General features: G+C 34.7%; 3 protein-coding genes across 12 annotated transcripts; 1 reads left to right on the top strand and 2 right to left on the bottom strand.

Moving 5' to 3' along the window:
- Positions 1 to 578: 578 nt before the first annotated feature.
- On the bottom strand, positions 579 to 20,263 carry LOC111318039 (DEAD/DEAH box RNA helicase family protein). Of its 10 annotated transcripts, none has more exons than XM_089753896.1 (18): positions 20,101 to 20,263; positions 18,028 to 18,124; positions 16,355 to 16,437; positions 16,130 to 16,265; positions 13,428 to 14,066; positions 13,210 to 13,322; positions 12,290 to 12,524; positions 11,568 to 11,728; positions 9,505 to 9,586; positions 7,652 to 7,741; positions 6,250 to 6,483; positions 4,837 to 4,908; positions 4,458 to 4,610; positions 4,242 to 4,385; positions 2,953 to 3,111; positions 2,418 to 2,501; positions 1,498 to 2,070; positions 579 to 939 (listed from the first exon to the last, which is right to left on the bottom strand). In XM_089753896.1, the coding sequence occupies exons 2-18, from the start codon at positions 18,079 to 18,081 to the stop codon at positions 847 to 849; spliced, it is 3,105 nt and encodes a 1,034-aa protein (XP_089610022.1). In that variant the 5' UTR covers positions 18,082 to 18,124; positions 20,101 to 20,263; the 3' UTR covers positions 579 to 846. The 10 variants fall into 10 exon arrangements, with proteins under 10 accessions (XP_089610022.1, XP_022776392.2, XP_089610015.1 ...); XM_022920657.2 differs by lacking the exon at positions 20,101 to 20,263 and adding an exon at positions 18,504 to 18,758; XM_089753889.1 differs by lacking the exon at positions 20,101 to 20,263 and adding an exon at positions 18,481 to 18,758.
- A 280-nt stretch (positions 20,264 to 20,543) lies between these two features.
- On the bottom strand, positions 20,544 to 22,136 carry SCPL50 (serine carboxypeptidase-like 50). The gene has a single exon (XM_022920659.2). The coding sequence runs from the start codon at positions 22,022 to 22,024 to the stop codon at positions 20,651 to 20,653; it is 1,374 nt and encodes a 457-aa protein (XP_022776394.2). The 5' UTR covers positions 22,025 to 22,136; the 3' UTR covers positions 20,544 to 20,650.
- A 389-nt stretch (positions 22,137 to 22,525) lies between these two features.
- Positions 22,526 to 24,672, top strand: LOC111318044 (uncharacterized). Its single transcript, XM_022920668.2, has 4 exons — positions 22,526 to 22,827; positions 22,919 to 23,000; positions 23,092 to 23,208; positions 24,444 to 24,672. The coding sequence occupies exons 1-4, from the start codon at positions 22,700 to 22,702 to the stop codon at positions 24,492 to 24,494; spliced, it is 378 nt and encodes a 125-aa protein (XP_022776403.1). The 5' UTR covers positions 22,526 to 22,699; the 3' UTR covers positions 24,495 to 24,672.
- Positions 24,673 to 24,924: the final 252 nt, after the last annotated feature.

Consider the following 24,924-nt stretch of genomic DNA (forward strand, 5'->3'; position numbering starts at 1 on the left):
TTTGTAATCTCGGCCGATAACATGTGGGACCCCTCCTTCACTTCCCCAACTGCCCTCTCTCTTTTTTTCTTTTTTTTTTTTAAGTGCAAATATGCTATCACATGTGCGAAAACAAGTTTGTGTTTACCAACAATAACAAAATCCAATTATGATTTTCTTGTTAATTACACAATGAAAGGCAATTTTTATCATTTTATACATGTTTCATTATGTTTATTCTAAAATTCAAATTAGAAAATTTTAAAAATGAATTATGCTTTGATTAGGCATGATTGTTCTATGCAAAGCTTATCTTAATCACCGAGGTCGGTTTAATGTTAAGAACAATTACTGTCTAAAGTTTGAATCTATTAAAAAAATTATAAAAATAATTTTTTATTAACTTACTAAATTCAAATAAATAATTTTTTATTAATTTTTTATTAACAATCAAATTCGAAGTTACCTTGCAATCTAGTTGAATACTCGTGAAAGCAAAAGAATCGATAAAATGAAACAGCCCTGTAATCTTAAAGAATGCATAAATCCAACTTTTACTAGAATTAGCTAGATGCTGTAATTAACATGCTCCGGTACTATGAACTAGTAAAATTGTAATTCATCCTTTTTTCTTTTTAATTGAAAAATTGTGATTCATCTATTCACAGCGAGACAGGCAACACCGAGAACTGTACAGCTTTTACTAGTTGATTTTGGCTTTACAGCACATCAAATGAGCATACAGCAAAAGGGCAAGTAACCTACCTAAACAGAATGCTATATAAGCAAGGTCTATGCACCATGCCAAGCCTGCAGCTATGTTCAATATTAAAATATGATAAGCTGTTGAATTTACCATGACATAGCTCAATCACCCAGAAGACAAAGTGGCTGTCGCATGCTAAGTTCTGCTTTGAGTGCTGGAAAACGTTCCAAGTCATGAGAATCGCTCAAGATTTTCTGCATACAGAAAAACCAGTGTTTATGTTATAGATCATGCGCACAAGGTGCACCAGAATTAACAGTAGAACTCATTCTGAGAAGCAAATTAATGTGATACAGTATAGCTTATAGCCTACCATCAGGGTTTCAAAATAAAGACATGGCATTATCAGTAGTTGTGAAACAACTCTACAGTACGATTATCAAAAGACAAAGTTTAGATTTTATTAACACTGATTTTACTGCTAGGAGAGCATGTTCGAATAACTTTTTCACACAAACAGTGAAGGGCATAAAGAAAACACCTATACATGAGACAGAAATGCAGAAATCACTGCGCATGCAATGACCAATTGTTTAGAGAAAACACCTATACATAAGACAGAAATGCAGAAATCACAGCACATGCAATGATCAATTGTTTAGAGAAAACTAGTATCTCAGTCAAGAATGAGGATACACATATTCCCTGTAGCGGATAACTTAACAAGTATACCCTATGAGAAGACATGACTAAGTCGAAAAAAATTAAACAAAAAGCATTTAAATAACAAGGGCAAGAGGGATAGCATTTACCAATGCCGCAAGATGTGCCTCTTGCAAAAGATTGCCATCCATTTCCAGTCTGGCAATAGGAAATTCAGGAAGGTGTCCTGACTGTTTCTTCCCAAGTAAATCACCAGGTCCACGTAGAACAAGATCCACACTAGCTAAGTGGAAGCCATCTGATGACTTCTCAAGCACCTTCAGGCGATTTAAGCTACTGGCAGTAGATGCTACTAATATACATTTAGACTTTCTTGCCCCACGACCAACTCGTCCTCTAAGTTGGTGTAACTGAGCTATTCCAAATCTCTCAGCATTCATAACAACCATCATAGATGCATCTGGAACATCAACACCAATCTCAATTACTTGAGTGGAAAGCAAAATATCTGTTTCTCCAGACCTAAACCTTCTCAATGCTACTTCCTTTTCATCACCCTTCATTCTTCCATGTAACAACCCACAGTTATAATCCCGAAACTGATTTGTTATGGTCTCAAGATCCGCAGAAGCAGCCCGAAGCTGAGGTAATTGCTCAGATTGTTCAATGACTGGATATACAAGATACACCCTTCCTCCTGCTTTCAACTCCTCTAGCATCATCTGTGACAAAAAGAAAAAGTTCAAATCAGTTTATTTGATTCTTCACCTGTTGAAATAAATAGGCAAACTCAAATTCATGCACAACTTAACAATCTGCATTTTGTTGAAGGAATGTTATATATATATATATATTTCTTTGCCTTGCCCCTCTCCTTTTATGGCTCTGAGAACTATAACTATATAGTTTCATAATTACAAACAAATTAAGCATTTATTTTTATAAAGCAGGGAAGGCTCATGAGGATTTTCTTCAAAATCATAATAAAAAACCAGGTGAATAAGCTATGAATTGAATAAAAACAGACACATGAAGAATTTAAACAGATTAAAACAATAATATGCTTTACCGCATAAATATTCTTAAAGCCATTGTCAGTTCCTTCAATGATGTGTGTTTCAACAGGTATCCTTCCAGGGGGTAAGTCAGTAATCTGTCATTACAGGAACCCGAGAAAAATCTTTAGAAGGCAATGAGCAATATAACTATAAATAAGTCCCTAAAGTGCACCATTAAGTTGTCAAATTATCCTTAAGGGTAGATGAGCTTAGTATGACAGAGTAAAGCACCTCAATCTATCATTTTGATTTTTCTTCTAATTTTCCTCAACTGTTTCTTGACTATTAGGTGGTGTAGAATTAGACAATCCTTTCTTTCCTAGCTCAATCCATGTATTATGCTTCTATTATTTTTTTCCTTTTTGTTGAATAAATTTTTGCAATCTAAAAGATATATTAAAAAAATTGAGCAGAATCATGACAGAAATTTAAATAAAAAATAAACAAAATTTCTTTAGTACAGTGCATCAAGGATTCAATCTGTTTAAATATGAAATGCAACTACAGAGAATTCAAGCAGCTGGAAGTAAAGCAAATTGAACATACATGTGTCAAGGACATATCACCATACAAAGCAAGAGCCAGGGTCCTTGGGATAGGAGTAGCTGACATGGCAAGAACATGAGGAGCCATATAAGTGTCTTGTTCAGAGTAAACATCCATGTCAGCCGCTTGCATTCTTGAGCTTGTTGAAGTATAATATAGCTGTAACGTTAGGTTTCTCCATTAACTCATCATAACAACATTTGCACATAACAAAAGAGTAACTCCTGCTAAGAACTTAAGGATGGAATAACCACTCCTAGCAAAATCAAATAGGACAAATGATACCTTGAGAAACATTTCAACATATTTAATTAATCAGATTCTAAAATAAAAAATTCCCTTTTTTCATTTGTATTTGAGGCAGGGGACCATAGGGGTATAGCGGCGTTTCTTTTCAATTAAATGGTGATGGCCAGCATTCTAACATCAATTGGTATTTAACTTGCAGGTGTCAATCATAATTCTGGAATGGACTAAAAGAATAGATATGTAAATGTATTGAAAAATATGTTAAATATTCAACGATAAAAGTGACTAAGATGTCAATATGTAAATTGGAAACAATATCAATGACAGACATAAAGCTACATCCGCCATGCATACAGCATCTCATGAAAATTGGGCCAAAAAAAGTTCATGAAAATTTTGACAATGCAAAGAAACACACAAGTTTGTAGGTGACAAGGATACTTCACCACTAACAAAGCAAAAGGAGCATATTTATGTAACCCAAAGGCAAAATTTATATGACTTTGTTTCGGTGGTTTTTTTACCAAATATCAATGTTCTTTTCAATATTGTCTCCTTTGCCAATCTCAGCTACTGACAGCAAAGATTCCCCTTGTGATATATTTTCCTCTCTTCAAAAAGATATTACAACCACAGACTCAAAAACACATACACCCACACACAATTTGGATAACAACACAATAAAATAAAACATGAAGCTAAAACAAATGAAACTTCATCACACAGAGCTCTTTTCTGTAAATTTTTAATAATGCAGAAGGCATAATCAACTTTTCAGTTTTACGATAGTGAGAATTCAACTTATGTTTTAAGTGACCAAGAGACACACAGGGACAATGTATAATGAGAACACTTCAGTGATAGAAGATGATGAAGAAAGAATCACAAGATTAACTGTCCAAACTATTATTATCCACCATTCTATTGATGACTGAAACACAATTTGAAGATATCACATTCAATAGAATTCACCATTGACACATAGCTCCTCAGATATTTGCATAGGATTTATCATTTCTAGCCAATTAAAAGTGGACAACCTTACTGTTAAACTTTCCTCTCTGGATCACACCAAAACGATGCTGCTCATCCACTACAGCAATACGTAAAGAAGAAAACTCCACTTTTTCGGCTATTAAACTATGGGTTCCAATGACAAGTGAGATATTTCCAGTTTGGAGATCCTGCAGCCTAAAAGGGTTAGTGAAACTCAAGATGGTTATATACCATGTAAAGGCACCAGATTATATGCATACCTTACGAATAAGACGTGATTGCTTCAGTGGGGTTGATCCTGTTAGTAAAGCAACAGAAGGTTTACACTCAACCTCGTCCATCTTCTCTAGGAGATTAACGAAGTGTTCATAATGCTGGATTGCAAGCAACTCAGTGGGAACCATGAAAGCCGCCTACAAATAAGATAAAGTCAACTCAAAACATAATTCATGTCCTATTAAAACCAGTCAAGAATAGCATACCAGGGAACAATAATCATAACACAAACAAGATTACCTAATATATTACCATAATTAGTAGGATGACCAGCACCATATAGTATGTTTAATAGTATGTATAGATCAATTTTTAAAAGGCTTTTTACAAGAGTGAGTGTGAAAGTAGATTGAAATGACCAACCTGGTAACCAGCGGCAATAACCTCCATGCATGCCAAAAAAGCAACCACAGTTTTCCCACACCCAACATCTCCCTAGAAAGAGCATCCACATATTATCAAGGAAATTTATCAGTTTTCAAGAATAAAAATTACATATATGACAAAATCAGATAAAACCTAATCTCAACTGTCTTTATATTGATTGTGTCCTCTTCCCTTCAGATAAAATATTGATCTTTGCCTATTCAAGATGAAGTTATTCCCAATAATTTCATAATTACATATATATCTTGCTCTTAAATACACAAACAAGCAAATATAAAAGTTCAGGATTTCCATAAAGATTACATGTTGCACATTGCAATTAGGATTCTTTTAATTTCTAGTTTCAAGGATTATTTAAAATAAAAAATTTCAAGCATGAGCAAGTAGTTAAGGATGGATTTTCCCCTTGTAGTTAATGCTTCATTTATCTCATTGTACATGGTAGATGTCATGCCTTCAACAAATTCAAGGAGCTAGAAAAAATCCAATTTCTCGTGATATGGCACCTCAACATCTGAATCCTTATTTATATCTCATAGTAAATTAAATCCCATTTTCCACAAGAGTAACCAGTTGAAAATATATTATTATCGATTAATATCAGCCTTAAATGCCCTCTCTACTGCATACTGTTGCTTCTATTAAAATCACATTCTTAGTTCTTAGCTCTCATTTGCTATAGCTATTGTCTTTTTCAAAAACCTTATCAAAGATGACTAAACATAAGGGCATAACCTCAATTTCAAGGAAAACAAATGAAAGATTTCCACCAGCAAGAACCCAGAACCTGAACCACAAGAGGCTGGTCTTAACCATGGACTTTAACTAAAATTTTGGGAGCGAAATAATCAAGAACAAGCAAGTTGAAACTAATCTTTTTATTTTTATCAGGAACTAGTCAAACCAATAATTTTTTCTACATTTCATTAGATTTTGCGAAGTCCTGGCGTAAGGCATCAAGAAGCCTGCAACCTAAAGCACAAAGGAGTTTTGCCACACCTTCTGCTTTAAGAGTAGTAGAATTATATATGAAGCAGATGGAACTTATGATCAAGATATTTGGTTGTTAGTAATTGTGGCAGAGTGTCATGATCTTAGAAAGGAGGTACATATGTGTCTTTTTGTTTTGGAGGGCTGATTTGGGAGTTCAAATTATTGGATGTATTTCTTTATAGGGCTTAGGGTAGAGGGTGAGGGGGACAGATGCAAACAGCCAAACAGCCCATCCACAATTTGTTAGTGACAGCAAATTCATGATGAAGATTAGAAAAATTAGCTTCAAGAACAACAGCATTATTTTAAGTTCAAAAGCAAGGTTCAACACAATTAGAAGAGATTGTATACTGTGGAATAATGATAGAACAGTAGCATGCAAGCAAAACCCAAAACCTGTAAAAGTCGATTCATGGGGACTGGCCTCTTTAGATCCCATATAATTTCTGAAATAGCACTAAGTTGACCAGAAGTAAGGGAATATGGAAGAGCTTTCAAAAATTTCTTGGTCAGACTGGACCATTCTTCCAAGTAAACCGCATTCACTTCAGGTTTTCTGTACTTTTCCAGCAATCCATCTTTTTCAATTTTTGTGCCGAGACCTTCGAGCATTTGAAATAAGCGTGCTAACTGCAGATAAGATCATTTTGCTTATATGTGTAACTAATGCATAATATAAACTCCCAATGCATTATCAGTAAGAAACAGCCAGATATTCAGATATGATACCAGGAATGAAGAAATCATAAATTTCAAAATTAATCTACTTAATCAACTGTGTAGCCAATTACCTTCAGCAAAATTCTCCATCAATGACACAATTGCATTCTAATCTAAAAGAAGATTTACTACCAAGAATCCTAGAAAGGACATTTTACTAATCCAATGATATCACAAGTGTGCAATGATACCATGTAGGAAACTTAAAGAACAATTGTCCTTATTTCTTCTTATTCTATCTACAATGAAGGAGTACATCTAAATAAATAGGACTAGTGAAGTTCCTAATTAGGAAACAACTTATATGAAACAGAAAACAAAAAATAATAAAAGGAAGGAGAATTATTCTATTCTAAAATAGAAACAAATCCCAAAAAACTTGACAATCATGATAGTTGACTAAATCAAAAGAGTAAATGAGAAATACTCCCAAAATAAATTAGGAAATCAAGCTGCACTAATGTAGGAGATGCAGATCTGCACTAATGTAGGAGAATCAGATTTCTACAACCAGGATATTTCCGAGGGGCACAAACCACAACTAACAACAACTTGACTTCTTTTTTTGCCCCACATGTGGGCCTCCTATGGGGTCTGATTAAAGTAAAATACAACGACAAAAAATAAAGATAAACATAAAATATAACATATAACATATAAAAGTACAGAATCACAGTTTTTATCTTAGTTGAAACACTTGATAAACATAGAAAGCAATACAAGTAATCAACCACAATTGCAGCCAAAAATGTAATAAAAGAAAGCATTCTAAAATGATGCCAGAGTCCAACGAGAGCACTTCATGATCCATACCCTGTCCTTCTCCCTCTGTTTCCTCTCATTCCCTTCCCCTTGTAGTTCCCAAATATAGGCTAATGGTTAGGAGAGGGATTTTGTTAATATGGAGGTGTTTAACTATAATGGAAGTAAATCTGATTAATTGAAACAGATGTTATCCAATAGAAACAGATGCCAAAATTGAAAAAAATATCATGATGGTAGCAATAATGAAAGATGAGTATGATACTAACATCTCACTTTTTTAAATAGCAAATACTAAATCACAAACGAAGGTTACCTGTAGGTAGAAGAACTCATCAAATATGAGCCTTTTGCGAGCTAAATCAGCCTCCCCTATATTCTTTGGCTGGTGAATCCCAATGTATGCCTACATTGTTAGCAATAGATAATTAGCTTGCCATAGAAAAAGAACATAGAAAGAATATTTTGGTTTTATATACTCATCTCAAAACCAATTAATAGAATTTTTTTAATAACAAATTGTTGAAAGGGCAATGTTAACTAACAGTTATAGGTCCTTATTAAGGTTATACATATGGAAAGGATTTTATAATTAATGTATTGTCTTCTCTTGAATTTGGTGAAAAACCATCTCCTAAAATAGTAATTTAACTAACCTTAACAAGTGCCTATAGGTATCTGCGGAATCTTGTTGAAAAGGTTAATCAATTAATACCTACTAATTACATTCAATATGATTTTTATTTTTTTAATCATTTGACCATGTAAATTCCATATTCTTTCATTTTTAACTTTATATTCTCTCTATTCCTTTTCCTTTATTAGATGTGGAATCTGTAAAAAATCATCTCTTTTCATAAAAAAAAAATTGAAAAATCTATTTAGTATTTGATTTTCAGCATCATACCAAACAGATTTTAGAGTATAAATTCAGTGCTTAAAAATTTCAAGACAAAATATAACACTGAATTTTCAACATTTTATTTTTTCAGTCTATCAAACAGCACCATAATTCCAAATTTACATAAATCTTTCTAAATCCAAATCAACCAACAAAATGACCTACATCTACAAAATTTAATCAATTTGTACGGTTAAACCGTAGTTGTCACTCATTACAATGAGAGATTCTCTTTTCTTTTTCATAACAAATGATTTAAGAAGTCTCTTTTCTTTTTGGACCAAATAAATATTACACAATCTGTAATGCTGGATGGAAACTTTAATAAATGATTCCAAAATGCTGTAGATAATTCAGCACTTCGTGAAATTTGCAGCTGATATGTAATACGCACACAAGCTCCCATTTGAAAACAAACTTTGCTTAACAAGCCTGGCATTCCTAGTGTCAACCAAACCTACAAGCATGACCAGTGTCCCCTAAGACTAGTTGACATCTGTATTAAGATTTGTTTGAGTCAAAGCCCTTGAACCAGTAGATAGTCATGGTGACCAGTTTAGCTCATTCAGGTAAATATTTTAACTTCAAAACATCATGAGTTAAAGCTTATTTGTTACTTAGCAAGCCCAAATATTAAATTATAATTTCTATAGATAAAGGACATAATCAAACTAACAATTTCATAAACTGAGTCCAAATGAAAATTTTGAGGTGAATGTTTGATAATTTGAGTAAAGACAGAAAAAAAAAAGGAAATAAAGCCAACAGAGAAAATGTGAAACAACATTTCTTGAGGAACATATGAAGAACTGTTAAATTAGATGGTTACAAATTACAATTACAAGATATGCCTAGAGCTAGAGGCGCATACATAATGGTAGAAAGAACAAAGAGGGGTAGATGTCATCAAGACAAATTCAATATCTAACTATTTCTAAAGGAATATGGATTAAGATAAAGGAGAGGAAGAAAAAACTGTCCCAAACTAGTCTGACAATATGTTTAGTTAAATTTTGAGCAGACAGTGTGTGTATGAATGAATCAACAAAAGATGCTTGCCTCTTAGCTTCAGAAAATGTCTTAGGGGAAAAGTTCAATTTAATAATCCAATATGCATAAGCCAAAGTTATTCCGTTAAATTGAGAAGTAAAGATTGCAATGCAACCACCAAAAGATGCTTCTACTGCACCATACCAAACTTGTCGGAAACAATAATTTCTTTAGTTAAGAAGGAATGATGCATCATGGAGGAAGAAAAGGTCACTTACATCATGGAGACATAAAAGTCCAAATTCTTGGATGATTTCTTCAGGTAAAGGATCAATATTGACCGGCACGGCTTGTAAAGCCCTGAAAGAAATAATTGAATAGCTACATTATAAGTTAAGAGGCAAAACTAAAATTAAGACCAACAATTATCGAATTCTTTAAAGGAATTAAAATAACTGCAATAAGTAAAAATCGCATTCTATTGCCCAAATAGAATCTATAATTATGTCATGGAGCAAAGATTGAAAATCTCATGAAATAATTAGAGTCTAAACATGCATCTTGTTTTTCCAAAACAAGAGCCATTGTAACCGGTGTACATCTTTCTTCTTGCTTATTAACATTTTACAGTGAATACCACTTTAATTATGCGGTACACATCTACTTTAGGTGTTAAATAGAAAGGAAATGAGAACGCTTGATGTGGGCAACAACTGCATCTAAACAGCAGCAATCCAGCCAAAGAGCTGAATGATCTATCTAGAATATACTCGAGTCACAAGATTGTCAATTATAGTAGCATTTTAGACCATAAACTAGATAACATCGTCAGAAAATATTCCAGTTAATGTGGACTACAAATGTAAATAACTCGCTAGCCCGCTGCGTTCATCAAAGAGGCAAATGAGGACACAAAGTTTTAGTGCCCTCACCACCTGCCCTTATCTTCACCTCAGTGAGGCATCAGTCAACCATTACAACAACATAACGCCAGGGACAAACTAAGGCAGATGAGTTAACGCTGCACTACATTCTGGTCAAGAAGCTAGGAAACCAGAAGAAATCATGATTCAACTAAATTTATGCAATTGTTGACTGAAAGGCTAACAAAACCAATATTTTTCCCAACAATCATTTTGGCCACACCAAAGCTACTTGGAAATACCTAAGCCTTGACCAAAGGCATTAGAGGAGAGTGCATAGGGATTTGCTCCAGGGTTATGCATTCTCCAATCGCCTTGAAGCACAAGAATAAAGGCATTTACTATTTGTTTGATTAAACTTCTAAAAGAACAAAGACTTTGTGTAAGACTACAACTATTATACAAAGACTTTGTTTAAGTCTACAACTATTATTCTTCCATTTCCCACATTTTGAAATGGAGAGAGTGCCTTTGATTTGTTTTAGAGAGAAAGAAAAGTGAATCGTGGTGCTAGAGTTGTACTATAAAAAAGCACGAGAGAGAGAATAAAGCATGGAAGCAAATTAAGTTTTGAGATTGCAATATAGTAGAGGATAGTGGTGCCATAAAACTCTTTCACCTTATCAGGCTCAATATTAGTCCAGGCCCAAGCCAACTAATCAATAAGATTTAAATCTTTTTTCCCTTTTTCTTGTGTTTAGTTGAGGGATAACTTTACCATTTTATTTAAATTTTTTCAGTATGTGTCATTTAATTATTTGGTTAAAGATTTAAAATGTAATTATATGAATTTGAATTATTAGTTTCAGTATTTTACTAATCACAATTTTTTAAATATAAAAAGTAAGACCTAAAAGCCATTTTCCCGAACACTTCAAGGCATACATCTCATCTAAGAGAAAGTAAAACACACTGTCTCACTCTCTCCCCTCTGAAATATTGAACCGAATCAAAATATCCACCCAGGCTGAAATGCATAGACGTGTACCTATCAACAAACCCACCAATAAACTGTCCAATAAATAGGTATTCGAGTGTGAAACAGGCTCAGAAAACAATTGTTTTCATGAGACTTGTTCACTTAGATAATATTCATAGCCGCAATAGAGATAATTACAGTAGCAAAACTCAAAGTACCACACAATAGCAATTTTTCAACACTGAAACATAGCTTTTATAGATTGAGATGGCTTCACAGTTCAAAGACATACCTAGAAATTAAGAAGTATGTTAATTAATTAATTGTACACAAACACACACACACACACACACACATATATACATAACAAACAAAACGCAGAAAAGAATTAGTACTAGAAAATAAAACCACGCAGCGTAAGCACTGAAGCACTAATCTAATAACTCTTTCTTGAAAGACACTGAGGTAATAATTCAAAACAGAAAAGTGAGGGACCAACCTTGCAATGATGTCTCTAAGAAAATTAGGTTTTAAGCCACCTTTCGAAGGATAAATAGGATATGGCCTCCCTTTTGTGATAACAGATGAATCACTTTCATCTTTTAGCATGTCAATACTGTATTCCCTAATTTCATAGTGATCTTTACTCAAAGCCCTCACCTAGATTGGAAACAAAATTTGTATGAATCTTTTGCATGATAGTCTAAGAAATAGAAATCAATACTAAAGGATGAATGACAACATCTTAGAATGAAATTAGTAGAAGCTGTCATTCTTTTTATATATATGAAAAGGCTACATTAGATCAGTGTTTATTTCACTCTGCTAGTAAGAAAGACAGTCAATACAAAAGAGAATTCTTCAAATCATGAAAATTATAAGTAAAACCTGAAACATTAACCTCACTAATAGGGAATCCCAGTGAAAAACATTTTATGTTCACAATCCTGTTATAGCATTTGCTTCACAACACCTCACCACAATTATCAAAAACATTTTTCCTAAAAGAGTTAAGGAAACTGAAACAAACAATTAATTTAACAAAAAATGAATCCATTATTACTGATGGCTACATAGATGACAATGAAGCAGCCTCATGTACCAAGATTTAGCCTCCACATGTCAACCATTATATGTGGCATTACTCTTTGAACAAAATATCGCATTGACAAGGATATTAGCTGAATCATTTTGAAGAGTATGAAAGAAAAAGAAACTCACCTTACCACTAACACATACAAGTTCTCCCAATTTATGCCTTTGCTCAAGACTTTTAAAAAAAGGTTGAGAAGCAAAACGAGAACCTCGGAAAAACTTCTTTAAATGCAAATAAATTGTCTTCTCCCCCTGAGTATCACTATTGTCATATACATGCTCTGGAGTGATTTCATTATTTGCAACTTCACAACCCACAATCACCTCAAAAAATGAAGAAGAATAACCAGTTCTAACTCCCCTGCAGCAAAATGATAAATGTTAACAGCCTAAAAGCATCAGCATTCCATTCACAATTGAGTATCTCAATAGTTGCTATAAATGTTAATCTGTGTTCAACTAACAAATTTACAAGCTCTAGTGCATTAGTTTTTCCCAATCTCAAGGTTTCTATTTATTGTTTAATACATTAAATTGCACAACCATGTTTTGAGAATTTTCAAAAGAAAAAACCAGTTTATTGATTTCATTAGGTAGTTTTGTATGTACAACAACTTTTAAGATGTACAGCCATTTGGGGTTTTTGGGATAAGTAAAGCCAACAAGGTTAGATCTAGTTAAATCTAGTGATGTTATATGCCAAGTGGTTTGTAATCATATAATATGTTAACATATCTTGTCACCAGCAAACAACTGAACTTCAGTGATTGTTCTAAACAACTGCATCCTGAAAAGTCAAATGCTTTATATGTTCTGACAATGATTTACCAAGGGGATAAATCTTAGCACCATAGAAAAGTCAGCTCCCTACGTATATCAAGGAACTTAATTTTAGGCTTGAACCTCACCTCATCCACAATCCAAAGTTAGCACCAAGAGCAGCTATAAAATTAGTAATGAAGATATCTAGTACATCAAATATGGATCTAACAATTTGTTTCCAGTCAACAAAATGATTAGAATTTCAAGAGCAAATAGTTAATCACCTTGAAGACACAATTTTCCCAACAAAAATCAAGTACTGTCCATCATCGATCTCAATTTGTGCATTCTGTAAATCTGCATAGGTCTTGGGAAAATGATGTAACAGTTTCCGCAACTGCATGGCAGGAGGGTAGAGAAAAGTAAATAAGGTAAACCAAGGCTCGTATAAACAAAGAACCTCCATCAACTGTACTTTTAACATAATTTTAAAAGAACCTACAGTGTAAAAGCCACATTCATCTAGCTGCCGACAGTGCCTTTTACTTAAACCAGGAATGCAACTGATGGATCCATCAAGAAATAAATCAAAAGTTGAAGTATCTGACTGCGGTTCAACCCCCATTTTTCTAGAAGATTCCTCCTCAGTAACTAGATGATCCAACTTTCCTTCAAATTCTAAAGTTGTGGACCAAGAAGATTGATGAAAATTTTCTGTATTTTCTTCCACAGTAAGTAGATAATCTGACTTTCCTTCAGATTCCAAAGTTGTGGACCAAGAAGACTGATGCAAATTGTCTGCACTTTCTTCTACTACTACAGAAGAACCAGCTTCTGAAAGGGGTTGATAGAAAGAAGGCCACGTTTCACACTGACCATTTGGATCAACCCACTTTTCATCAATTGAGTTAGAGAAAAATCTTTGAGCCACTAACAGGTCCCTTATTCGCGAGCTACTAGTTGTCTCATCATACAATTCTACTGGCGGGGAACTACCCAAAGTGATTGATGGAAATCGTTTACATGCCAGGGAAAGATCAAAATCATTTGCAGCATCTTTGAGATTTCTATCAGATTGCTCATCAGGTCTTTCATTCTCAATTAAATCATCAAGACCATTGTAACCCATCAAAACTGATACCTGTAAGCAATGAAATGTGGAAGCTTAGAATAGAAAATTACAAGATGAATAGAAACAGAGCAGAGGAACATTTCAAAGTCCATAAGCAAAACACCATCAGATTCCTTTACAAAACTTTCAATTACCTCATTACAAACTGAAAAGAAACATTTTAAATACATTACTGCAAACTACCAAGAAAATTATTAATTGGAAAAACATAAGTTATCAGAGGGAATGACTCAGAAGATATTCCATGAGTTAGTATATCAGCATTAAATGCCAGACAAAGTTCAAGTTCATGTATCCCCTTTAACATTAACGTAATTTTAAGATATTAGGAAAAAACCAAAACGGAACTTTCTAATGCTGCAGCCTCTATCTTGCCATCTAATCAAAACTTTTTAAACTTCCATTTAAAATTGATACAGGAGCCCATTAGCCTAATGGGCTCATCCTATTTCCATAAGGCTTCATAATTTTATTTATTTTTCGTTTCCTGACTTTTTTATTGTTCTTGATTTGTTTAAGAGTCATAAGAACTTAATGCAGTTGGATGGCTATTAACTTAGATTGCAAAGATGTCAAGAGCTAAGATTTTTGGGCTGCCATATAAATAGTCTTGTAATGCCTTGTTAGCAATGTCACCATATTTTAAGGTTTAATCAATTGATATCCAGACTTTTACATTTGGTATATTTGGCTGTTCTTCTCTTATGTCCTACTTCTTGTGTGATTTCTTCTAGCATGACAGCAATCTAGGAATCCAACTCCTTTTTCTGTCCAAAATCAACCATAAACCCTTAATTTCCCAGCCTTAACCCGACAAAGTCAATTGCTTGTTCAAAGTGTTTGGTATTTCAAAGATGAAAGAGTTTTGCAGCTCCTGGATCTTCTGGGCCAGATTAGTAACCTTGTGCTTATTAGTAACTTATGGGTGAGTTTGATAGATTCCTCGACCCATGGAAAGATCTAGTCCAAATATATGTTGAAGCATTTCTAGTTTTTCTTTTATTTTGGCCAACTCCTGGCATTTCTAGTGAGTCATATGGTATCTTCAAGTACAAATACCTTGATATGCATATGTTTTAACCTTTAATTTCCCAGCCTTAACCCAACTGCAATAACCAAATAACTAGATTTTACACAAACCTGTTTTATATTAGAGACACCTTGTGATAGATCAGAACCTAGCTGTAGATGGTTACTTGTAAGCAACAACCTTAAGAACTTTCCACGATAAAGAGCAAACTAGTCCAAAGAGAAAAGCTGAGATTGAAAAAAACTGCACAAACTTTTAGCTAAAGTTGAAAAAAGATAATTCCTCACAGGTTGTGAGATTACAGAAACAATAATTAAATCAGAATAGCTCCATTTGGAAGAACAAGGAATAGGTGATGCAATAGGTGACGCAGCCTACAAGCTGTTTCTCATAATCTTAAACAGATCTTCAAATTGGAAGCTTTTCTGAAAAGGCATACTACACTTTCCATCCTTGTGGTTTGAGAAAAAATCACTTTAAAGTTGGTGGTTTCAACACAGTTGGCAACTTATTTTGCAGCGTTTAATATCAAGGACTTAAGCTGTTAATTTTTAAACAAATTGACATTAACACCCATTCTCCAACTGTATCATGTATTCTCCATTTTATAAATTTAATCCTTCTTAATTTTTATCTGCGCAAGTTGCACAACAAACTTGATGTCAACCATTGATATGAAAACATGTGAAATGTAAAAGTACTAAATTTTTATTTTCAAGACATGCGTTCATATCAACAAGAATAACTGTAAGGTTAAGGCGCTCACTGGACTTTGGAGTTGTGATAACCAAAAAGAAAGAAATAAAGAAATTGTAATATTAGTCAAGATTAGTAAAATAAATTTTCTCATGAAGAAAGTGAAAGAAAAAGAGGTTAGAGATCTGCCTACTGGTATCATAAATGGCAGTATCAGTATTGATGCAAAACATAATATAACCATAGAAACTGGAGAAAACATTTCCTTGCTAGAGGAGATACAAAGAAAAGTCTTTGATAATTATAAGCAACATCCAATTGCCAAATCTTGTAAATAGGCATCTACCTTATTTAGCAGCTTTGAGCGATCTGAGATACTGGCTGTATCATAATTATGTACTTCCTCCAATAACTTTTCTGGAAATGTGTGCTTGGATCGAAAACAAATTTTTGAAACTTTATCGAGGAGAAAATTATTAAACCTGAGATTAATTGAAGGCAACTCAAAGTAAAACACTCCTTCTCAATCATCGTGCTTTAAGTAACCAGAAAACTGAATGTAGAGCAATACCTCATTTTTCTACCTAAAGCATTCCTATATCCTCTCTCTGCTTCGAAGACTATGGCACTTCTCAAACCTTGCCCGCTAAAACACTGAAAGAAAAGGAGGAAATTTTTAAAAATACATGAGAAAAATTCAGTATCACCGTCCTCATTTGAAGCATATGAAAAACTGAAAAACAAAAATAAAGAGGGATATATGAAATTTCTAAAATGGAATAAATGGTTCTTGCAAAGTTTTCACAAGTGTACTTAAGGACCTGGTAAGCAAGCTTGGTTGGATAAGTAAAACAGCTATAAAATAAGTTAGGGCAAATAATGGGGTCTCAGCAACATAAATCACAAGTACCTTTGACATTGGCAGAAAATAGCAGAAGAGAAGAAGCAATTTAAGGCAATGAAAAGTGCTAAAAGGAGTTAGTTTGTGTGTGTCTCTGTGTGTGTGTGTAAGAGAGAGAGAAAGAGAGAAAACAAAATTTCTAATTTGGTCCATCAGAAACAAATTCAGAAATTTTGTCCATCAGAAACAAATTCAGTTGTTAATACATTGAAAACAAGAAAAACAAGGTATTGATGACCTCAAGTATGTTAACATATTCCCAAATTTCCATTGATTTACTAAACTTTAGAAGAAAAAAAAGTGCAAGCAAATGCAGACACAGTAGATAGAAAGACAAGGAAAAAGAACTCTCTGCTATGCCAAGGCATTGTACAGAGAGGAAAAAACAACTTAAAGGGAAACCAGGGAAGCAATGAAGCTCAGAAAATTCAAATACATCATAATCTGTAGAAAGCCAACTCTGAGTCATTGTCACAAGAACCTTTACTAATATACCCTACAAAACAGCCAATTCAGTATTTTAATAATCTCATCATCCTTAATTTTCCAACAACAATAACGGATTTTGATACAGGAGTGGCTTGTAAAGTCATCTCCCTCATCTTCTAGGGCCTCATTGAAATCCCATTTGAAGCTACTATGGAAACAATTTCAATGAACCATGAAGCAATTGTTTATGGTCAACTTCAAACCACTCTATTTATGTTATAGCTTCTAAGTTCATACATCATCTCACATTAAAACTACATCTATAAATGCAACCTCGCTATTTAACTTACACCGCAAATGAAGATGTTGAATAATCCAATATTTCTCTGTTCTATACTAACCAGTCTCACTAAACCCTTCCAAATTCAAATCCTATCCTATATTTATGATTGTGCAGATCACTACACTTGGAAGCAATTGAGATTTTCATGCTAAGAGAATTTGTTCCAATCTGAATCACATAATTCACTTTCAAAGAAAAAGACTTCAGAATTCAGACTCGGCACTTACTTTTCAACCTAACTAAACAACTAAACAAATGGATTTGCCTAAATTGTTAGTGTTTCCACTAGTCATTTATCCTACTCGGCTTCTCACCTGTATTTATGTTCTTATTTTACGGTAGCCTCTGAAATTTTCCGTACACACAAAGACACATGTACCATTCATCATTCTTCCCATCCGATTCAACCCTACAACTCTCTCTGACAACTTCGTAGCAGAATCTAAAACAATAATAAAATCTAAATAGACATAAAAATGCATGCTTTAATTATTCATTTAAAACAAATGCGAATGGCGCCCATGCTGTTGTACATAGAAATAAATTTATTAAACATAAATCTGATTCATACCATGCCACATGAATGCGCGATTGAAAAAGTTTGTGCCATGTGAAACAAACTCATTGCACCAAAAGAACATGCCTAGCTCATCAAAGCATATATAATCCTGCAAAACAGCATTTGAGTTAGAATCCAGGGTATGAAATCAACTATTACCCATTAAAAAAGAAAACTAAAAAAAAAAAAAAAATGGGATCTAGAAGATTTGGGTTTCTTTCAAATCAAACCATACTTTTTTTCTAATACAAGTTCTCGGTTCCCCACTTCAATTTTGGAAAGAATTTGAAGTTGTGAAACTGAGAATTGAACCAACAGACTTTAAGCAAGAGAGGCCTAACTTGGCAGTTTGTTTGGATGCAGTTTCTCGGTAACCAAACATGGAAATGTAAAGAAAATGCAAGCAAAGCAAATTGAAAGTTAAATTATTGATGGAGATTATGCAACTACGGGTTCATGACGCACCAGGGTTTTTCGGGTTCACGCACCTGGGTTTTTGGTAACAAGATTTCTTTTCTATGTGGATAGCAATGCCTCAAGTGGCTACAAGTAAATGCCAGAGAATCTCATAAGCTGTCGACGAAATTTGCTGAGGCAAGGGGAAAAAACAAGCTCGAGGAATTTGGCAAAAGTAAATGGACATTGACGACAACGGCAAGAGACTTGAGAATTTAGAAGAAGAAAGACTCAAACAAAGCTTCCGTTGCGTGTCTGAATCTCATTTTTATGTTCGGTTGGAAACTGCCATAGTTTGCCGGATAGAGATGTTTTGTAGCTTGTGTTCCTTTTGGCTTTAAGATATTTAGATCACGTGAGCATCACGTGATCAATTTGCCCTTGTTTGCTCAATAAATAGACCGATGTAGGGTTTAATTCAGCAGCTGTGCCATCGCCAAACACCCTGGAGAAACTGCAGCAATTAGGTTAGGCCTTCAACCACCAAATTATGTGATCATTTCCAAAAATTTTATTTCTGTATAAATTCTATGAGGGAGAAAGGGCTGAGGCAAATAGGGGAGAGCAAGATTTTCAATCAATGGCTCTTAAAATACCTGTGGGTTCTCCACGGGCTGCCCTGCATTTCCGTCAGCCCTGCACAACAAATCTTTTTTCAATGGCATCATAGTACGGGTTTTGTGCTTTTGTTTCTGTTGGGTTTTGGTCGTCAGAATGGGATCTTTGGTTTACTTTACCGATTTCCCTTCTTTCGCCTACCCATCAGATTCTTTTCACCACATTCCCGCCTCCAAACGCCATTACATGAATACCATCTGCTCCAAAATCTCTGTTCATTATCCTTTTCCAAATTTTAAAAACAAAATGTGTTTTTTCATTCGTTATGGCAAACTTTAAAAGCTTTTCTAGTTTTGCTTGACTAATATAACACTATCATAAATCGGTTTCATCGTGGATATTGAAATTGATTTTGTTGAGAATTTGGCTTCTGAGAGTTCCTTACCAAAAGTTTTCACGGTGTGGCTGGGGTGGGCTTTTTTTGCGTTGGAGTTCAAGTATTAATTCCTGGTTAAAATTGATCAAGCCCATAGATTCATGTAAATGGTTGGTGATAAAAATCATTAAACTGTTGAATAGTGACTAGTGACTAAGTTTTGAATCGGTTCAGTGATGGTAATATAAGATTACAATTTAGATATTTGAAGAACCAAAACAAGTTAAGGGGGAATAGAATTCTGGAATTTGATTGTGAGCCATGAGCCATTTTGCTTTCCACCAAACTGACTCTTACTAAACCCAATCCTCAAATCATAACCTGAGAATTCAATGCTTGGTAAGCCGGCACAAGATACCCAGCACAAACCACGATAACGGTCAAGCTTCCCAATTTTTTCACATAACCGGCAAGCTTTCCATTTACCTACCAAATTTCATTGTTTTCCCGAGCAATATATATAGGTGGATGCTTAAGAGAAGGATCAAATTAGATAAAACTTGTAAATGCAGCAAAAGAGTGCTTAGCAACAGAATCATGGTCTCTAGTAATTTCCATTAGCATTGGAGCTATGTTAAACCATGCTCCAATAGGATTATCAATAAAAAGAAAACCAAATAAGCGATTCCAAGAACCTGAATTAGTCTCAAAGAGACGAGCGTTCCACATTTTGCCTGTTCGAAGAAACAACACACCAGGGCCCAAGCTCCAAGAAGTTTCTCATAATCAGGGAGCAATCACGGTCACGGCCACCTTGGGCCATATGATAAGAGGTGCTTTTGGCTAGGCGTGAGATGTAGCTTTTGCTTCATACAAGGTGTAGAAATAGCAGAACTAGTGGCAGGATTGACTCGGAGTTAACCTAATTTAGTAGCTAGGGCTCTTTGGGAAAGAGAAAGTTGAATTACTGCGATGAAGCAAGCATCTGTTTTTGACCTACTTTCCTTATTTGTGAAGTGTTTGTAAATTGTAGTTATTTGCTTGTAATATTCTTATTCGTAAAAGAGCTAGTTGATTAAGAATGTGGCAACTGGAAGGATCTTTGGCTTCATGTAGACAAACACGTCCTTCACTGGTATTGATACAAAAGAGAGTGGAATTTTTTATTGAATAGAATAGATTACATAGCTTAAAACCCGGTCACTGAAAGCAGAACAACAGTAACAAGTTTCAGAGCAATAAAATTCAGAGTGTTGCCCTGCAATTTGATGATGAACCTTTTTGTTGTCCACCAAACTGGCCCTTCTCCAGAACCCAATCCTCAATCATAGCTTGAGAATTCAAAGCTTGGTCGGTGGGCAAAAGATGTCCCGCCCCTAAAACCACAACATGGGTCAAGCTCCCCCATTTTTGCACGTACCCTACAAGGTCTTCATTTACTTTCCAAATTATTCTATCAGCCATCATGAACTTCTCAATTCCTTCCCACTTCATCGTCTTCACCCATGCTTCTGTTGACACTATACCATCCCTTAAATCATACAGCCCTTGATACAACAACACCTTGCTCTTCTTCACCAAGAATTCCACCATGTACTTCACGCTCTTCATCACATCTTCATGCAGTGCAGCGCCAACAACATCGCTGCACTCCTCGAAAACCATCGATTCGTTCACTCCTAATGATTTCTTTACCTCAGCTATGTTGAGAAACCTGGTTGCAAAACTTGTCTGGTAAGGCTTTTTCTTTGTGAAGTCATACAAAGTGGCCAAACCAGTCATGTTTTGCAGCATATACAAGACCCTGCGTCTAGCGTCTGTTGCCTCACTCCAGTTCCCTATCTTAACCAACTCAACTGCCTTCCTTTGTGCTTCCTCTAGTTCCACCTTTTGCCTCTCGTTGACTAAACCAGAATAGTAAGCACTGTCAGCATGAGTAGCAACCTGGACGATCGGGTCTGTTAACCCATCACCTATAGCAACACCTCTCAAGTTCACTCTTTTCGACACTGGCAATTGAACATTTTTATTCACAATATAATACCCAATTGCAGGAACATACTTCCCTGCATAACTCTCACCAGTAATATAAATAGGACGACACTTAAACAAAGGATCTGATGAGATAAAACTTGTAATCGCAGCAAAAAGATGCTTGGCAACAGAATGTTGGTCTCTAGGAATTTCCTGCGGCGTTGATGCAATACTAAACCCTGTTCCAATGGGATTGTCAAGAAAAAGAAGACCAAATAAGCGGTTCCAAGAACCTGGATTGCGTTCAAGAGACAAGTGGTCAGGGTTTTGCTTGTGAGAAGACACGACACGCCATGGTCCAAGCTCAAACAAGTTGCCGATCATGGAGGAGCAGCCAGGGCCACCTTGGAGCCAAATGAGAAGTGGGGTTTCGGAGAGATGGGAAGTGGGGCTTTGAGCTTCATAGAAGGTGTAGAAAATAGCAGAACCGGTGGCAGGATTTACTGGGAGGTAGCCTGATTTGGTGGGGAGGGCTTCTGTGGGAAAGAGAGGAGTTGAAGTACTGAGATAAGGCAAGGAGTAAAGGCAGAGGAGCTTGAGGACGAAGCTGCAAGCGTTTGTTGTTGTTGACCTTGTCCTTGCCATTATCGTCACAACTGTTTGTTAGTTGTAGAGTCATTGGCTTCTAATACAGGCAGTAATATTGTGATTTGTGATACAATGTGTAAAAGAAGTAAGGCCCTAAAAATACTAAAAAGTAAGTTAACTTTATCATTTATCTAGATAAATTTTTATATTTTTATTATATTTAATTCAAATAAATTTTTATTTTTTAATTTATATTTAAATATATTTTATTTTAATTAAAAGATTGATATATATTAAAATTTTATTTAAATATAAATTAAATAATAAAAATTTATATAGATACAAATTAAAATTTAAAAGTTTATTTGAATTGAAGTAAAAATTAAAATTTTATCTAAATGTAAATATAAAAATTTATTTAAATAAAATAAACAAATTCAAGAAATTTTTTATTATTTTAATAAAATGTTTTTTTTTTTTTTGCAAAAATTTAAAATAATTTACCAAATGAAACCTAAAAATATTTTACCATTAAAAATGAAACTAGAACGAAAGGACGGGGAGACTACTTTTAATGCAGGACAACAAAAAGCGCCCTTTTACTCACGCAACACCGACAGCTGGGCTGCTGATTATTATTACCTTTTTTTCAAGCACGCCACTTGTTCGATAAAATGTCCCGACGATAAAAGAGTTCCCTCTTAGAAACACTTGAAAATTTCAGAAGCAATCATGATAGTCTACAATCTTTTTGACGGCTTCAAGGAAATTCTGAAGATTCAAAAGTTCCGAAGAATTGTGTCATACACTGGATTCTATTGCTTTGTTGCTGTTTTGAGCTACGCTTATACAAGCAACACGTACGTTCTATTTTTATTGTTGATTGATTTTCATACTTTTATAGAGTTTCCTTCTAATGCGTTTGCCTTGATTTTGGTGTTTATTTTGCAGAACCAGAGCTGGGTATTCAAGGGCTGATCAATTCTATGCTTCTTACCCTGCTGGAACTGAGCTTTTAACTGACACTGCTAAGGTACCCCTCTTTTTTTCTTTTAGTTTTATTGCCTTGCAAATATTAAAATTTTATATTTGGTTAATATTTGTTTGTTGTTTGGTTTGGATAGTTATATAAAGCAGCATTAGGCAATTGTTTTGAGTCAGAGGAATGGGGTCCGATTGAGTTCTGTATCATGGCTAAACACTTCGAGCGTCAAGGGAAATCGCCATATGCCTATCACGCGGTAAGTCACGCAATGCAATTATATATGTTTGTTTATGTGTGTGCACGTACTCTTTCAGTAATCTACTTATGATTTCATTCCTGGTTTGCAAAATAGGGTTATTTTCTTCTGATGTTACATGAAAGTTGAAACCTCAATTAGAATGGGCTCTTTTTATGTGCGTGATTCAAGCATAGTCTGGTTGTTACCTAAGACAGCAGTGAGTTGGGCTGAATGGAGTAACGCTTTCTTTGTAGATACTCCTTGATACTTGTCATCTCCTTCTCTACCTTTTAAATTTCGCCATATCAACCTCCCTCATACATAAGAGGAGTTGCTCAACTTCAAGGCACCTAGGCACTTTTTCTTGGGTTAGTAATTTCTTGGTCAATTGTCACTTTTTGGGAATGAGGGAAGTCGTGTTAACAAGGAAAATGATTCATAAAATTGATATTTGATTGTCAACTCATCCAAGTAGTGCCTTATTGAATGGGAGGAAAGACACATTGACGCCAATAAGTTGCTAAACTGATTATAGATTGCAACGAAGCGGTTTCAGTTTATTTTTTCCCTATCAGCTGGCCTAGTGTTTATTAACTCAAAACTCTTTGCCTAGTCTTCCCTTAAGTGTTTATACCTATTTAAGTGTTTATTAATGTCTATCCACGCATATGTCTTCCCTTGGCTGTAGGCATTATTAAATTACCTTTGATTCTTTCCTCCCACGTTTTATTTTGCTTTTACCCTATAAAAATTCTAGAGAGAGATTCTCTGCTATTATTGGATGGCTGATGTTTTTGATATTGCCTTTTTTTACAAATATATATATATATATATATATATATATATATTGAATCAATGATAGCAAAAGGCAAATAGTTTAGCAAAATGTAAATAGCACTAACATCTAGCAAAGATAGCCTAGGCTGCTAGGAATAGAGGCAAGCCAAGGAAACAACAACAGTTGCATAACCTTCTGCTTTAAATCTACCCACGCATAATCCTTTAACCTTTTTCGGCTTCTGAGACATATAAGGCATGCATGGTTAAATCAACGCAAGATCTCCCTTCTCCTTGTGCTTTTCAAATTGCTCTAATGCTTCCTATACAAGTTTGCTGGCTTCTTTATTTAATGCAGTACATAAAGAAAACTTTCAATCTGCTTGACTTAATATAAATTGGAAGGTTTTTGATGCTAAATTTTGAGCTTCTGTTGCTCAATGCTATCTAATTCAGATGTTGTTGTTTGGTTGCAGCAATACATGGCCCACCTCCTTTCTCATGGTCAACTAGATGGAAGTGGCTAGAACCTAGAAGGGGGAAAATTCAACTACTAGATGAGTGAAAACGTACTAGTACCATACCCGTGAAATGGACTCGTGGTGATACTTGTAGTACCAATGTGAGAAGAACAGAAATTATACTGTTTAGGATACCAACTGATTTTCTGTTTAAAATAAGAATGTGTGCTGGCACATTAATTGAGTTCCTTGGTCTATGGTTTGGACTTTGTTTAGACTTCAGAGGCCATAATTTGCACCATTGGTCATGGACTTTCCAGTTTCTGCCATTAGTGTCTATTTCAGAAACTCATGTTCTAACAGTGTCTTTCATTCGCTGCAGTTGTTAAGGATTATTAAAGAAAGAAAAGAAAGGCTTTCTCGCCTCTTTCAAGAAACTGGAAACATGTTAAATGATTTCCAAGCTGACAACTTTCAAAAAGATCATGTTGTCTAA

This window comes from Durio zibethinus, chromosome 2 (genome assembly GCF_047325235.1).
Source record: "Durio zibethinus cultivar Kanyao isolate XHJ-2024 chromosome 2, ASM4732523v1, whole genome shotgun sequence".
Lineage (NCBI taxonomy): Eukaryota > Viridiplantae > Streptophyta > Magnoliopsida > Malvales > Malvaceae > Durio > Durio zibethinus.